We start from the raw sequence: 15130 nt of genomic DNA on the forward strand, positions 1-15130 counted from the left end.
CCTCTCTTTGCTATATGTTTTAACATGAAATATGTCTTTCTCTTCTAGTTACATGAAATATTTTCAGTTGATCTCCTTCAGGGATACTATTAGCGTCATTAAAAAAGACAAACCAAAAAAAAACCCCAAACCCAACCAACCAAACCCCAAACTGAACTGCAATGCAATTAAATGTCATCATTCTTTCATTTATGCACTGTTTCTGGAGAACCCTGTCAACTTCAGTGTTACTTCACAGAAGGTAAAGACTTTTATACATTTGTCAAAGTAACTTACATGTAGCTTAGTTGTAGTTGGAAGATAATGCATCTTCAAGACATGAATGAGCTGCTTATACCTGAGGCATTTAATGGTGTGAGATAGCCCTGAGAATAATCTGTTCCTTCTTTATTCCCTCTCTTCCTTCACCAGCCCCGAATATGAATTTACCTGCATTTCTAAAGCTTTAATGTTGTAAGAGTAACACATGTAGTAATGGTGCTACTAGCTGAATAGTTACATGTGCTTAAAACCTTCTAAATACTGCTGTATAAGTTACACTGGAGTATACTGTAGTCTTTGTAGCAAAGTGCTGAAGCAATAGGAGCTGCATGTTGTGGGGTGTGTGTTTTTCTTTGGTTTTTTTATAAATAATCTGGCTTTTGTTCCATTAGTTTATCTTGGCTTCTAGACAGAGCCAGGTTAAACTTTCAGAACCAATCACAAAATAGAGCAGTTAAATGGACTGGTATTGGTATCCAAATCCCAGCTGCAAAAATCTGTTGAATTCTAACATAGTAGATATTGCTTAAGTCCCTCTTAGAGCAAGGGATAAAAAAAGTATGGAAAAAAAGCCTGTGTAAGTTAATAGGCATGACAAATGTTTCTTGGTTTTGGTTGCTGCTTAGAATGATGTGCTGAAAACATGGCAGATCTTGAATTGCCTTGTTTGAATTAGAGCTAATGCAGAGTTTGTGCAGTTCCCTCTAAATTGTGTGTTAATCTTTTAACATGCATCCAGTCTGAGGAGTCTGGTGTCAGGCTGCAAATCAAAGTGTTGAGACTTAATTTTGTAGCACCTGATCCATGGTGAGGTTGTGAGAGTTCACTTGGTATCTGAGACAAGCAGCTCTCGAGGGAATTCTTAAACTCTGTGTGTCTTTTGAAACCTTGATTTGTATTTAAGTAGGAGAAAGTGTGAAGGAATCTTTTCTTCTCCAAGTTTGCTTGTTAGCAGTACGCTCAGTACTGCCCTACATAATGCTTTCGGGTCTCTCCTAGGCTGCTTCTATGTGTTTTTGCTTGCTTCTTGTGGCACAGCTTAGGACAATCATGGTATTAAAATCTTCAGTTCCTGCTAGTTACCTTCTCAGATGGTTCTGTGGACACAGTGTCTTTAAAAAAAAAATGTTAACAAGTTTGGTGCAGAGTTATATCAGTAAAGCTGAGTACAAAAAGAATGCCTTTAGTAGTGTGTCCGAAGGAGGCTGCTCAGCAGAAAGAATGGATACTTGCAAATGAAGCTTGTGTGGCATGTCTTGTGTGTGGTGTATTTGACTTGCTTTGTGATGGCTGAAGTTGCATATTGGGCTGAAAAGCTTTTTTAAAATTTTTCAAACTTCATCTGATCAAAACAGATACAGGGGTGGGTTGCGATGTATAATTTTAAATCTTATGTTTACAAACTTTGGTGCTTCAGCATACCCTTTGTTGTGTTAATATAGCTTTAACTGTATGTTTGGTAAGTCTTCCTATCTTTGTCTAAAGCTTCCCTATGAATTCTGCTTTTCTTTTTCCTCAGGGAGCATACCAGGCTGCTTTGCACCAGTGCAAGAGCAAACTGTGACATATGTATACATACATGCATGTGTTCATACAGCATAGGGTTCACAGATTGATGGAACTTGCAAAATAGTCCTAAATTGGCATATACACTTACAAGTACTATGTATAGATTGAAAAGAATTAATTCTTCATGTTTTCTGTCCTGCCTCACTTTGAAATTCTTTGTCAGCATTGGTAATTTGTGGTTAAAAATTCTATCTGTGTTGCCTTCTTTATCTGTTATTTAGGGGAAAAAATATGTTTTATGAGGGAAAAAATGTAGTGTCTGGGGAGAATTTAGGCTAAAAGAGATTATCAGATGAGGCAGTGGCTAATAAGAATAGGAGTGTTCTTCTTCCAGTGTTCTTAGGAGGTGACTGCTGTTGTTCAACCTAGTTAGTTTGGATCCTGTTAAAGGGAGATGCTGCAGTGTTAAGGCTTCCCTTTGGCTGTGAAACCTACTTAGAGCTTGAAGTGATCTGTTACTGATTCCCTAGAATCATGGTCTGGTAGTTCTGGTGGTGCTACAGTGAGTGAGTACGTAAGCAGATGCTGTTGTGCTAACCTGCTCATCAAAGGTGTGGATGGTTATCTCACTATCTCATTGTGTATTTTTGAAAATAGTAAGTCACCTGGTGTACAAGCTTGTAAGAGCTTTGATTTTGCTTAAAGGTGTCACCAAAGTGTTAGAACTGTGAAAAGTTACTGTAAGACAGGAACTAATTTACAATTTTTTTGATTGTATGCTGCTGGGCTGGGAATGGAGAGGCTGGGTGGTGGGTGTTAATAATGGAAGGATAGATGTAATTAGGAAAACTTTGGAGTTGCCAAACTGACGTTTTCCTACTAAACTCCCAAAATTTGAAATGCTACTGATGAAAAAGATGGATTTAATTTACAGTAGCTCTTCTTACTGGGAATCTTGACAGAGGTGGACACCAAAAGGTGATGTCTTTCAAGTCTTCATTACTACCTTCAGTGTGTGTCAGAAATTGGATCAATCTACATGGTTTGAATTACAGGCTATTGCTACTTTATTCTTTCACATCTGGGAAAAGCTGAAGATATTTGCTATATAAAATGACGTGCATTCAGCAGGAACATAGATTATCTCTGTATTTTCATGGGAATATGTTAAGACTGCTGTTGAATAGTACTTGTTAATAGTACAGCTGTTAGTTGTCAGCTGAAATCAAAGAAACTGATTGTTCCACAGACTACCTCTTAAGTGTCAGCACTAGTTGTGCACACAAATTGCCATAATATGTATATAAATATATTAAAAAGTCGTGTGTTCATTCTTCATAACTGGAAGGCGCAGAGGTTTTAGATGCATTAAAAATTAGAAGTCTGCAAGAATTGCAATCATTTACATGTAACTTCAAGATAAGAGCCCAAGCCTCAGTCGTGTTTAGAGGTTACATAATTAAAAACAAGTATTAGTGTTTGGCTTTTAGAGAAAAACAAGTCATTTAGGTGCAGGTGAGTAGAGTAGGACAAGTAATGGCAACACGAACAGTTCTGGCCTGTACTGATTGCTGCCAAGTAGCTGTGAAGGGAACAGCACTTCAGGCTCTCGGCTGGGTTGCTGAATGTAAGTATTTAAAGAATGCATTTTTCCTACTCAGCAGCTGGAGTCTAGTTTACTCAAGAGGAACTTGGCCAACCTAGACTTCTGTGAGTGTGCTATTAGGCTTGTGTCATTTTTGCCTCTTGGTGACAGTCTGCCTGGATCAACTGTTGTGAAATAGAGCAAGCAGAGCCAAGTCTGAAGGTTGGTGTAGCAGTTTGTCCTCCAGGGAAGTTTGTCAGGAGCCGCTGAGCTGACCGAAGGGGTGTTTCTCCAGTGTGGGGGTGTAGATGTGCCATCAGTTGCATTATGGCTGTGCCCAGAAGTGTAGTGGCTGGGATATTCAGTGCGTGCCTCCTGCTTTGCTGTATTCTGTGCAGACGTGTTAAGAGCACTATAAACGGAAGGGACGTGATCAAGATGGTGAAAACTTGGGCATTCTTCACTCTTCAGTAACTGGAGAGCTGAACTGTGCTGCGCCAGTTTTGTACTATGTAAATCCACTAAAATGAGTGAAATCGTGCTGTGTTAGAAAAGGAATAGCTGAAGGTAGCTAAGGCCAAGCATGCGTGCTGTGTTAAGTATCATTCTACTTTTAACACACCGGTAACTAGCACTTCTTCTGCAAGCCGTTGCGGCTGCTGAAGCATCGGCTGTGCCGAGGTGCCCGGCAAGGCTGCCCTGCAAAGGCCAACGGCGGCTGCCGGCGGTCCCCCCGACCGCGCCGGTGAGCGGCGCCTTCTGCCGAGGGAGCCGCCTCTCGCGGCTCGGCTGGGCTGCGGTTAGACGGCGCTGCGCGGTGCGAGTAACAGAACTGGAAGCGGGGGCGATGGCGAGGGCTTCTTTAAACTAATCCTAAACGCCGGGTGCGGTTGGAGCTGCCGCAGAGCAGCATCGAGGCTGGCCCGCCGGTGCCGTGCGCGGGGCCGTGCCCGCAGAGCGGGAGTCGGGGGTTGTCTCCGTGTGGCACCGCCCTGGACTGTAAGGCGGCTGCGCCCGCGGGCGGGCTGTGGGAGGGGAAGCTCAGGCACAGGGCTGCCGCGGGGGGGCGCCCCGGCCGCCCGAGAAGACACGGCTCCCTGCCGGCGGCCCGTCAGCCACCAGCCACCGCGTGTCTCGGGCCGGCCGCAGCGGCGGCGCCAGCCCGACCTCCGGAGGGCGGCCGGCCGACGGGCAGCCGCGAGACGCAGGCGGCGCGCTCGCCCCGCTGCCCGGGCCTCCGCCCGCCGGGACCCGCCTGCCCGCCCCCGGGGACGGGCGGTACCGCCCCCTCCCCCGGCGCGGGGCGGGAGGGCGTTGGGCTCGGCCGCGCGTGCGCCGCCGCGCGGGTTGGCAGCGCGCCTCCGCCAATCGCCCCGCAGCTTCTTGGGCTGCGGCTCCGCCCCGTGCGCCGGCGAAGGACAAAGTGACGGAGCCGGGCCCGCGGTCAGCCTCCGCGCCGAGCTGCCGCCATCTTAGGAGGTGAGTTGGGGCGGCGTGGGGCCGCCCGCCCGCCCGGCGGGACCCGCTGCTCGCCCCGGGGGCGACGGGCCGCCCGGCGGGTGCGGGGCCAGGTCCGGGCCCCTGGCGGGCCTCCCAGACCCACGCCGCTCTGCTCTTCTCGCCCGCCTCAGGTCGCCATGTTCTCGTCCATCGCGCCGCTCGCTCGGCTCAACCCCTTCTACGCGCCGCACTTCCAGCCGGCCCAGGATGGGGTGAGGAAGCGCGCGGAGCCGGCGGAGGCGCCTACCACGCGGCGGAGCTTGGCGGCCGCGGCCGCCGCTGAAGGTGAGAGCGGAGGGAGGGTCGCGGCGCCAGCCGGGCCTGCGGGCGGTGCGGGCACCGGTCCCCGTGCTGTCCCCGCTCCCGCGGGCCTGTGCCTGTCGGGGCGGCGGAGGGAGGGCTAGCGCTCGGCTGGGCTCGGTCGGGCTGAGGGAGAGCCGGTGCTGGGCCTACGCGCCCGCTTGGAGGACGAGGAAGGGCACGGGCAGGGGAGGCGCTGGCAGCCTCTTCCGCTCCCCGTGCGGTGTGTGCTGAGTGGCAGCAGGGACGCGGTGTTACCGGGAAAGGACACGAGAAGGTTCTAGTTCCGAGTAATTACAGAGATCCCCGATGGAGACTGTCTTGGGGATGAGAGTGCTTTTTCTGGCTCTGCTGGGCCTGCAGCCTCGGGGACTGAGGCTGTAGGCCGGTGCTTCTTTCTTCGGTGGAAAAGAGCAGCATGTGAATCTGGATGGGTTTGAAAGACCATCTCTCCCATTCTTGTTTTCTTTCATGTTTTTGTTTTTTTTTTTTTTTTTTTTTTCCTTTTATTCACAGCTGAACATCCACATGCATTAGAGGTGCCTGCAGCAGTTCTGTTTTGGGGTTTGGTTCCCCTCCCCCCCCTTCCTTTGTAGTTGCAGGGCATACACCAGGTAGCTTTGCTGTCGAAGATAGTGATGTATTTTAGACTTCAATGCAAGTACTTCCTGTACGTTTCCTGATCACTTTTGTGACTTCCAAAGGTCAGACCTTGGTGATACTTCTAATAGCGGAGGTAGATGTTAATATTCTAATTCTTCCAAGCTGTTAATAACTTAACAAGCATCTCTGTATTTTTAAAAAATAAAGTGCTTTCATTAAGATACTTAAATAATCACGGTACTTTAGAAGAAGCATGTTAGTGCTCTTGAATGACCTTTCATGCAATAGGTGAAAGAGAAAACTTGGTGTTGGATTTTATGAAGTTTCAAGAAAGTACTTCTGGCTTTCAGTATAGTAATCTTGTTGCTAGCTAGCTAAGGCCCTAAGTCGCGCATTGGTATACTAATTATATTCAGTAGGCGCACTTATTTCTTAGAAGCGTTATGCTTAATCTTCATCCTGTTTTTAGGCAGATGCGGTCAAAGGTGACCAGAGTTTCTTCGTCTTTGCAGACTTTTCTGCTGCATTCATTATTTCGCATACCAGTTGTTTCTCTAGCCTTTGTGTTGGGAGAATAACATGTTGCAGAAGATAACTGAGCTTATGCAAGGTCACACAAAGTCAGCACAAACCACAAGACCTGTTGAGTTCAGCTCAGGGCATCAGTCATAATGCAGCTTGGAGACAAAGCATTTTATGATCTGCTCTTGGAATTTGTCCTTGTAAATGTGTCAGATCAGAAGCAGAGAAATAACATGGTTCTGATGTAGCTGTCTTAACAGAGTAGACATGGTTTTGTACTGTATATTTACATTTGAGTAGCTTCAAGGTATTTTAAGTTAGTGTCTGTGTATGTTAGAGTAACTTTCTTGCCTTCTGTATTATGTGTTTAGCTGATTCTCTTTTCAGGTAACAATTTTCAGGAGATTTGACTTCTCTGAAATAGAAAGTTTGGGATCTACTATACCTTTTTTTTTCTAATACTGCTATACCACTATGAACTTAAGTACCTGTAAAGAGCTCAAGCCTAATTGATATTGGCTTGCTTTTCTTAATTACTGCTTTCAAATACCTAGCTGACAGGTCAGTCTGAATAGCATTGTAATAAAGCGGATAAAGTTCTGCTTTTCTGTAGCTTCTACAAATGTCTTTGTCATTTGAGGAGTATGACTTCTAACAATAAATTGTTGTGACAAAGTGTGAACAAACACTTCTGGTATCTGGTCAGCATGGTAACTACTGCAGGACTGGTGTGCTGCAGACCCAAAGATACAGTTAGACAGAGCTGCCCCTTAATACAGACCCAGAGCCTGTTCTCTGATCACACCTGCATAGCAAGCCTGTTTGTGTTTGTTTAACCAGTTGTTCTGGCAAGTTGTAGACAGAATATTACTGCTGTTGGCAAATCTGCTAGCATATCCAGACCATTTTAGAGGTACATGTAAGTTTAAGACCAGTATACTTACACCCTTAAGCAGTATCTCAATTAAAAAAAAATACATTATGCATTATTCTGACTGTTAACTGATCTCTTGCTTTAAGTTTAAGCTTAATACAGTATCTATGATTTGGTATTTGTTATTTTAGAATAAGGAAAACCCAACATTTTTATTGTCTTGATGATTAATTTTGAGGACTAAGGTGAGACACGTGAATGTGAAATGTAACGTAAAATCTGGAATGTTTTGGGGAAGAAGTTCCTTTACAATAACAAAGTTACGAGCTGGATAACACTAGCAGGCTTAACTGATGCTCTGTTGAATGTAACTAATTTTTTGTTGACATTTATAAAGGAATTTATTTCAGAACCAAAAAGACAGGGCAAAGAAGCTCTGAATAAGATAGGGTTCTGTTGTCTTTTTTATTAGTGTTTTTCTGGTATAGTTCTTACTGAGTTGGTGTAACACTTTAATGTCTGTTTCATTGTATTGAAGTAACACCACTAGATCTAATAGCAAAAGAACGTAGATATTAACCCTTCCTACTCTGGGGAATATTTTCTACATAGTCTCTTGTTCTCTATATGCTTATTCAGTTTTGCTTATATATTTTAAATGCTAAGCATAGTAGCAGAACTGTGCTGCCACATTATGCTTGTTTCTTACTGTAATTGTAAACCTGAATGTTTAATGTAATCATATCCTCTGTAGCCTCTTCAAAAAAAAAAAAAGGGGAAACTGATTCTTGTTTTTCAGTTCCAGTGATTTTGCTCTATTGGAACTTGTGAAAACTAGTAACTTCGTCTTTCAAGACTACATGCTTTTATACACAGTACTGTATGGAACAGTGCAAGTGAAGTATCCTTTGATTAAAAGTGATCTGAAGGATTCTTTAATGAACCTTGTTTATGAGCTTTGAATGTGATGATTAATTTAGTAATATTCTGCAATTTCATTAAACATGTTGTATAAATGTGAGATTCTGTATTTGGAAGAAAATAAAATCTATGTGAAGAGACTGAAAAATATCTGAAAATAGATCTGCATAAAGAAAAATCTGATACTGACCTCATAGATCTGTATGGTTTCTACTAAATACAGAAGTTGCACTCTCAGAATATTTAACCAAAAAACTTTGTCTCCAGAATATAGAGAAATGCTATTCTTGCTTAATTCCTTGATATAAGAAAATGTTGGATGTTGCAACTCTGTCATAATTTCTGCTAGCAGCTTCTGGTTTTAATTTCTGTGGTTTGTGTGCTGTGAGCTAAAACTTGACTGTTATTGCTTTCTTTAAAGGAACAAACTCAATTTTGAAGGCTTAGAATCAAATCTTGTCAGACCAAAATGTGTTAATTTAAAGCAAAACAATTATTTTTGAGTATAACACACGATTGAATAACATAGTACGGGGATTATTTCAGTTTAATACTTTTGAGAAGGTAGCACTCAGTCGATTTTGTTTCTTTCCTGATCTTTATTACCATTTGTGATTGATCATATATGTATGCATTTTTTTCCCCAATTAATTAGACTACAGCTGTGCATATGGCTCAGGCAGATTCTTTATGCTTTGTGGCCTTGGTGGGATTATTAGCTGTGGAACAACACATACAGCACTGGTTCCTCTAGACCTGGTTAAATGCAGAATGCAGGTTTGTTCTGCATGTTGGTATGTGGTGACACTGACAAAGCATGTTTAGTGTGGTGTATTTAATCTACTAATGAAATGGAGGCATAAACTACCCCCTGGACCTCATTGTCCAACACTGCATGTAAAAGCATGGTGTGTCTTTATTTTTTGCTGCAGAATACAGTTGTGAATATGGCTCGCTCAAGTTTTATGCTCTCTGTGGCGTTGGTGGGGTCCTAAGTTGTGGCCTGACACATACTGCTGTTGTACCTCTGGATTTAGTGAAATGTCGTATGCAGGTTTGTATTAACTTAAACGTTTCCTAAACTGTTTCTCTGTGTAGCCAGCATGTTAAAGAGTTTACAGTAGGGATGCAGTCTCTTCTGGATGACAGGAAGTGAGTAAACTTGAATGCTGCTTTATCAAGCCTACTGCACCACTTTCAAGAAAAGCAGAGGCATTTAGGATAATCTGGACAAACTATTTTTTATTACTATTAAGGCACGTTTAACTGACTATATTTGTTAAAAGGTACCCACCACCATGTTAGTCTTTGCTGGCTGGTGGGTTGTCCAGCACTATTCGTGTGCTTTTAGAGAAAGGAAATAATGTCTTTGTTGTTTTGAAGATCTATGGGTTTTAGCCTGGAGTGACATGCATGTACAATTTGATCCATTAACATTGTGGATATCAATGCACGGCTTACCGATTGGATACTTATTAATGATGTCACTTTGAAAAGAATGGGTAAAACTTTATGTGGTATTGGTAAGGCCATCAGTGCTCATGGCTAGTTTCCTTGAAGTGGTTCTTGATTGAACTGAAAGGAGTGTCATCACATTGCACTTAATTTGCAATACCAGCTTCCACATTAAAATCATCTAGTGACAGCCTAGTGGATTTCTTCAGGCAAATCTGTGCCTTAGGAATAGAGAAAATTAAAGCACACTTAAAAATTCCTGGAAATAAGAGTAGTTAATGACTTCCTTGTTGCATAGGCTGTCAACTGATTATTTATATAAAGTGGTGATTTTGTAATTGTGCAACTACTGGAATTAGGAGGGAACTATGAATTGGTTGGCCCTGCTAGTCACATTTGGAGTACTGCATGTGATATTCTTTTAAAAATGTGTTGTGGAAAGCCTGTGTTTAGCATTCTTTACAAGAGGGGCTTTTTCACATGCTTGAGAACACTTCTGGTCTCAAACTAGTAATTCTGTAACACATCAGACAAACAGGCTGCATCGAATGAGGGCAAAATGTTGCTTTCTACAAAATTTGCATCGAGACCAGGCTAACTGGTTAGGAATTCCATATGTCTACTAGGAGGGAATAGCTGTAGCTGTGAGTTCCATTTCTAGAAATGCAGCTTAAATGCACTCTTCTGCTGTGGTGGACTTCAAAGTCCAAGATCATACTGATTCCTCAGGCTGAGTTTCCTGAGAAGGACATTAATCATGGTTAAAGACGATGTAGCATCTTGAACAGTTCTTAATCTGACTGCAGATTGGGTTAATGGGCAGAAGGCCTAAGCACTACACAAGGCCGCATACCCCCCAGGCTTCAGCTGCTTGGTGGGTATGCTTAGCTTGTGCTACCAGTCCTGGGCTGCTTACGTAGTAAGGCTGGTGATACTTCCACTTCTTCTCTAGTACTAAAGAAGGTGCAAGAGGAAGGTTCATGTAAAATCCAGGTTCGACCTTGTCAAACCTGTCAGCATTTATATCTTTACAGATACAGTACAGAGAGTGTTAGTAATTCTTCCTAGATTCTCCAGGAAGAAACTTGTTGCCTGCCCTCTCGTGTCTTTTTAAAAAGGGGTCACTTTCTACATAGGTGATGATTAAGCGTGATTCTGACATGAACGTAGTCTCATTTTACAGTGCCTGATTGAATATCAAATTTCGGAAATCATGACTCTCTTAAAATTGACATGTTTAGGTGAACTAGTTTTCAAGTAGTTTGTTGCCAGACTGCAAGACAAAATATCAGTCACTGCAAGTTGGCATGCATGTCTCGTAGCTCTTTTTGAAAGCTTTGGTTGACTGCTAATTTGATAATCTTCCTCCTTATCCTCTGAGGAGATGTTGGATGTTGTCAAATACGAAAAATGCCATTGTGATGTGACTTGAAATTTGTCAGAATGACCTGTTTTAAGAATTTCTGTTGAAGGATTTCCTTTCACATGAAACAGAATTACTCAAGTTGGTCTTTTTTAAATTTCTGATAAGTTATTAATGAAATCTCACTCAGTTTTGTGTGCAGGAAGTAATTTATATGTAGCCTTTACTGTGAAGTCAGAGTACAAGTGTAGAAGTTCTTGAGTGCTCTTTGATCTGCTTTGCTCCCATCTTAGTCTGACTGTGTGGAGGGACCAAGCTAACAGTGGACAAATAACCTTTTCTTATTAAGGATCAGGTGACTCATCAGGCTTGGTTTGTGGTGACATTGGAGTGTACATAGGTGTGATGTGCAGAGTGGATAAGATTGCTGACAGAAGCTAACAAATTTTTAAAGACTCTGATCTAAACATAATTATAGCAGTATACTACTGACAGCGTTAAGATTGTGATTTCAGTAAATCTTTTCATTAAAGAAAGTCATATTGTTGATCCAGAGAATAAATGCAAAGCAAAATTAAGACAGTTTGGTGGTTCCCGAGTATTGAGTAGCGTACTGGCTGTTAAAATAAGGGTTTGAGACTAGCAAGTAATGATAACAGTTACATTCATGTAAGCTTGTGGTGAGTACGTTGTTTGTCCAGGGAACCTTAGGAAGCCAGCTGTATGAGGAATTTTAAGATTTCTGTATTTCAGATGGGGGTGTGACAAGGGAAAATACTAAGCTATGTCAAGCAATTAACTGCCTATTCTGTTTAGGTTGATCCACAAAAATACAAGAGCATCTTCAATGGATTTTCAGTGACAGTCAAAGAAGATGGCGTTCGTGGCTTGGCTAAGGGATGGGCTCCAACCTTTATTGGATATTCCATGCAGGGGCTTTGTAAATTTGGTTTCTATGAAGTTTTCAAAATTCTGTATGGCAACATGCTGGGAGAGGTAAGCCTAGTGGTTTACACGAAGCTATATATCTGCAACATAATAGTATGAGTAATGCAGAGTAATCACAAAAGCAAGATTTATTAATAAAAATGTGTGTTTAAATTCAATTCAGGAGAACGCATATTTGTGGCGTACTTCGCTATATTTAGCCGCATCTGCCAGTGCAGAGTTTTTTGCTGACATTGCTCTGGCTCCAATGGAAGCTGCTAAAGTTCGTATTCAGACACAGCCTGGATATGCTAACACCCTGCGGCAGGCTGTACCTAAAATGTTTGGAGAAGAAGGCATCTGGGCGTGAGTATCTCTTGATTTTAATTTTTATTCAGGTCCTTTGTTGAGTAGTTTTTCCTTATGAAGAACTGTTGCTAAAACTAATTGTGGCTTTTGCTTTTTTGTATTTTTTGACCTTTGTATTTCATTATAACAACTTAACATACTTCAGGGAATCTGTGCTGAACTGGCAGTTAATTTCACATGCTCCTTAGATCCATCTTTGTGAGTATCTTTGTGCTGAGTTCTGCTGGATAACTTCAGTTTCTAGCAGTTCCAGTCAGAGATACTCAGCAACTTTTTGGTTGTACAGTCAAAGATGCTTGAGTCATTGGCATGTAAGAGTAACATAACTGCATGTTAGCTTTCTGTTCTGATAGAAGTGGCTGTAAATATACGAGTCATTTATCACTATCGGGACTTGGCTGGTATGCAGACATGAGCCTTGCTGCACTTGTAGTAGCAGTGCTGCATTACTGCAATGCATTGTAATCTGAAAAGTGATCACAAAAACAGCTGTGCAGCGTAGGGGTCGGGTACGTTCTAATTTGTGTTGCGGTTTTTAAGTTAGTACTTGGGAACTAATAAAACACATTTCTGTGCTGTAGCTGTTGAGTCACTTGGGCCTTACAGTATTTAGAAGTTATAATCTCAGTAGCAACAATAAGCTAGCTTTTTTTCCCCCCCCCCCCCAAGTTAAAAATGCACCTTAAACACTGGAGAAAATGAAACTGAGTTTGTCCCTTCTCTGGTTAAGTTTCTATAAAGGTGTTGCTCCGCTATGGATGAGACAGATTCCATATACAATGATGAAATTTGCTTGCTTTGAACGTACTGTTGAAGCCCTCTACAAGTACGTTGTTCCCAAGCCACGAAGTGAATGTACAAAAGGAGAACAGCTGGTAGTCACATTTGTTGCAGGCTATATTGGTAAGCAGTCTTTAATCCTACACTTTTATTAGTGGACCTCCCTGACCCTAGAAGCCTGTCCCTTTTCAGAATATCAAATAGATGTAACTAGAATGGCAGAATTTACTTGTAACTTCAAAATGTGCAGGGGAAAAAACTATATTCAATCGCTAAGTAGAAAATGGGTCTGTAGCAGGACGATACTCTTAATTGTTCCTATGTATTACCAATGTTAATGTCCAAGGTTGGAAACTGCAGCTGATATAAGTGGAAAAAAAACTTGAATCTTTGCTAGGCTGGGGAAGGTTGAAGGAAGAGGAAAGAAATCTAGATGGAAAGGGGCTTTTCAATATCCAAAGACACTGTTTTAGCAGAAGAGGTGCTGCAAGAGCAGAACTGGAGTGTTTTCAGATATTCATGTCACATTATAAGTATGTTCTTGCTGTCCTTTTAGGATACCAGGAGGCTTGATGTAGATTCTGTGCAATTTATTAGCAGTTTATCAGAAAGTGTGGTTTCAGCTGATTGTACTTAGTGTACAGAGTAATGGTACAGCTAAAACACCACAGAACTAATGTCAAATTATTCTTTCAGCTGGTGTGTTCTGTGCAATTGTTTCCCATCCTGCTGACTCTGTGGTGTCTGTGTTGAACAAAGAAAAGGGCAGTTCTGCTTCACAGGTTCTTAAGAGGCTTGGATTCAAAGGTACGTCCTTACTTTCATGTATTTTGGATCAAGTGTTTTTTCTGTTCTGTGTTTGGGGGAGGATTTGTTGGTTTTTCTCCTGGCTTCTTACACTACTTATGCTTTATGTTCTGCTCTACAGGTGTATGGAAGGGTCTGTTTGCCCGTATCATTATGATTGGTACGCTGACTGCACTACAGTGGTTCATCTACGATTCTGTGAAGGTTTATTTCAGACTGCCTCGTCCACCTCCACCTGAAATGCCAGAATCTCTGAAGAAGAAGCTTGGTCTAACTGAATAGACAACTCATGGACTGACTGTGCTGGCTGTCCCAGTGATGAGTTTCATGAAACTTTTATATATTTGACTATGTAGAAAACAAACTCTATATGATGTCATTATTGGCTGTGCCCTCATTCCGCAGGAGGGTTTAAATTCTACCACTGTCATTGCCTGAAATAAATGAGAAACAGAGTGCTTAGTGTCTGTTTACTACTGCATACGTAAGCTTCATTTCATAGCAGCAAATACCTCAACTATTCTCCCCTCTCCCCCCCCAAAAATATTAAAAATTAAAAAATTAACCTATTCTACACTTTAGGAGCTAGAGAATTGTGAAACAATTGGAACTAAAATAGGCTTTCACTGTTTACAGAGAAGTGCCAAGAACCTGTCCTTGCAGAACTGCAGAAACTTAACTGCGGTTCTGTGCACCTTGAGTCCACTATTTTATTTGCCTATAATAAGCTGTTACTGTAGAAGAGCTGAATGGCTGAGATGAGACTGCAGTCTGATGGGGTGTCCTAGTCACAATACCAGTGTTCTCTGTAGACGTAAAAGGAACTTTACACATAATAGAGCTGTTTCTGCTTTGGGGTGGTCATCCCAACATATCTTACACTTGACCAATTTCTGCTTCTGTGGGCTTTGAACCACACCAAAGAACTCAGTTGTTTTGGTTGTACTGTGGCATTAAACAGTAGCTGCTACCTTAACAAAAGAAATGCTGATCTTAATAAAAATTCTCAAAGATAGCCAACCACTAAAAGCTTACTACAGCTTTACAGTAAAATAAAAATGGCTTGCCTTATAGTGTTGAGTTTGACAAACTTACCAGCTTTTTCCCTGCTCTTGGTACTCCTGTAGTTTGGTTCTGCACGTGCCTCCCCTCCCCCCCCCCCCCAGTTAGTTTAATGCCAAGTTTTGGCTGAACCATTCACTTCTGTGGTGCAAGAAGTCATACCAATTTTTTTGGGTGTTACTTGGTGTGAAGAAATACAGGCTCCTAGGCATGCAAGAGGAGATACCCACACAATGTTATAAGGCAATTAATCTGTTTTTTCCCAGTCTTTCAGAAAGATGAGCATGCTGCC

The 15130-nt window shown here is 42.2% G+C and overlaps 1 protein-coding gene across 3 annotated transcripts; it reads left to right on the top strand.

The window, feature by feature from the left end:
• The first annotated feature begins 4678 nt into the window (after positions 1-4678).
• SLC25A3 (solute carrier family 25 member 3) lies at positions 4679-14232 on the top strand. Of its 3 annotated transcripts, none has more exons than XM_080394171.1 (8): positions 4679-4834; positions 4987-5140; positions 8731-8852; positions 11710-11889; positions 12005-12186; positions 12920-13092; positions 13666-13776; positions 13898-14232. In XM_080394171.1, exons 2-8 carry the CDS (start codon positions 4993-4995, stop codon positions 14056-14058), a joined length of 1077 nt encoding a protein of 358 aa, XP_080250297.1. In that variant the 5' UTR covers positions 4679-4834; positions 4987-4992; the 3' UTR covers positions 14059-14232. The 3 variants fall into 3 exon arrangements, with proteins under 3 accessions (XP_080250297.1, XP_080250296.1, XP_080250298.1); XM_080394170.1 differs by lacking the exon at positions 8731-8852 and adding an exon at positions 9008-9129 and having other exon boundaries at positions 4680-4834; XM_080394172.1 differs by lacking the exon at positions 4679-4834 and adding an exon at positions 9008-9129 and having other exon boundaries at positions 4998-5140.
• The last annotated feature ends 898 nt before the right edge of the window (positions 14233-15130 follow it).

Source organism: Falco punctatus (genome assembly GCF_963210335.1).
Source record: "Falco punctatus genome assembly, chromosome: 6".
NCBI lineage: Eukaryota > Metazoa > Chordata > Aves > Falconiformes > Falconidae > Falco > Falco punctatus.

Bases quoted from the DNA above. Each gene is read 5' to 3' on its own strand.
- SLC25A3 (XM_080394171.1), top strand. From the start codon at position 4,993: ATGTTCTCGTCCATCGCGCCGCTCGCTCGGCTCAACCCCTTCTACGCG. The intron at 12,187-12,919 runs GTGAGTATCTCT...TCTCTGGTTAAG, and splicing joins GGAGAAGAAGGCATCTGGGC to TTTCTATAAAGGTGTTGCTC. The intron at 13,777-13,897 runs GTACGTCCTTAC...TCTGCTCTACAG, and splicing joins TAAGAGGCTTGGATTCAAAG to GTGTATGGAAGGGTCTGTTT.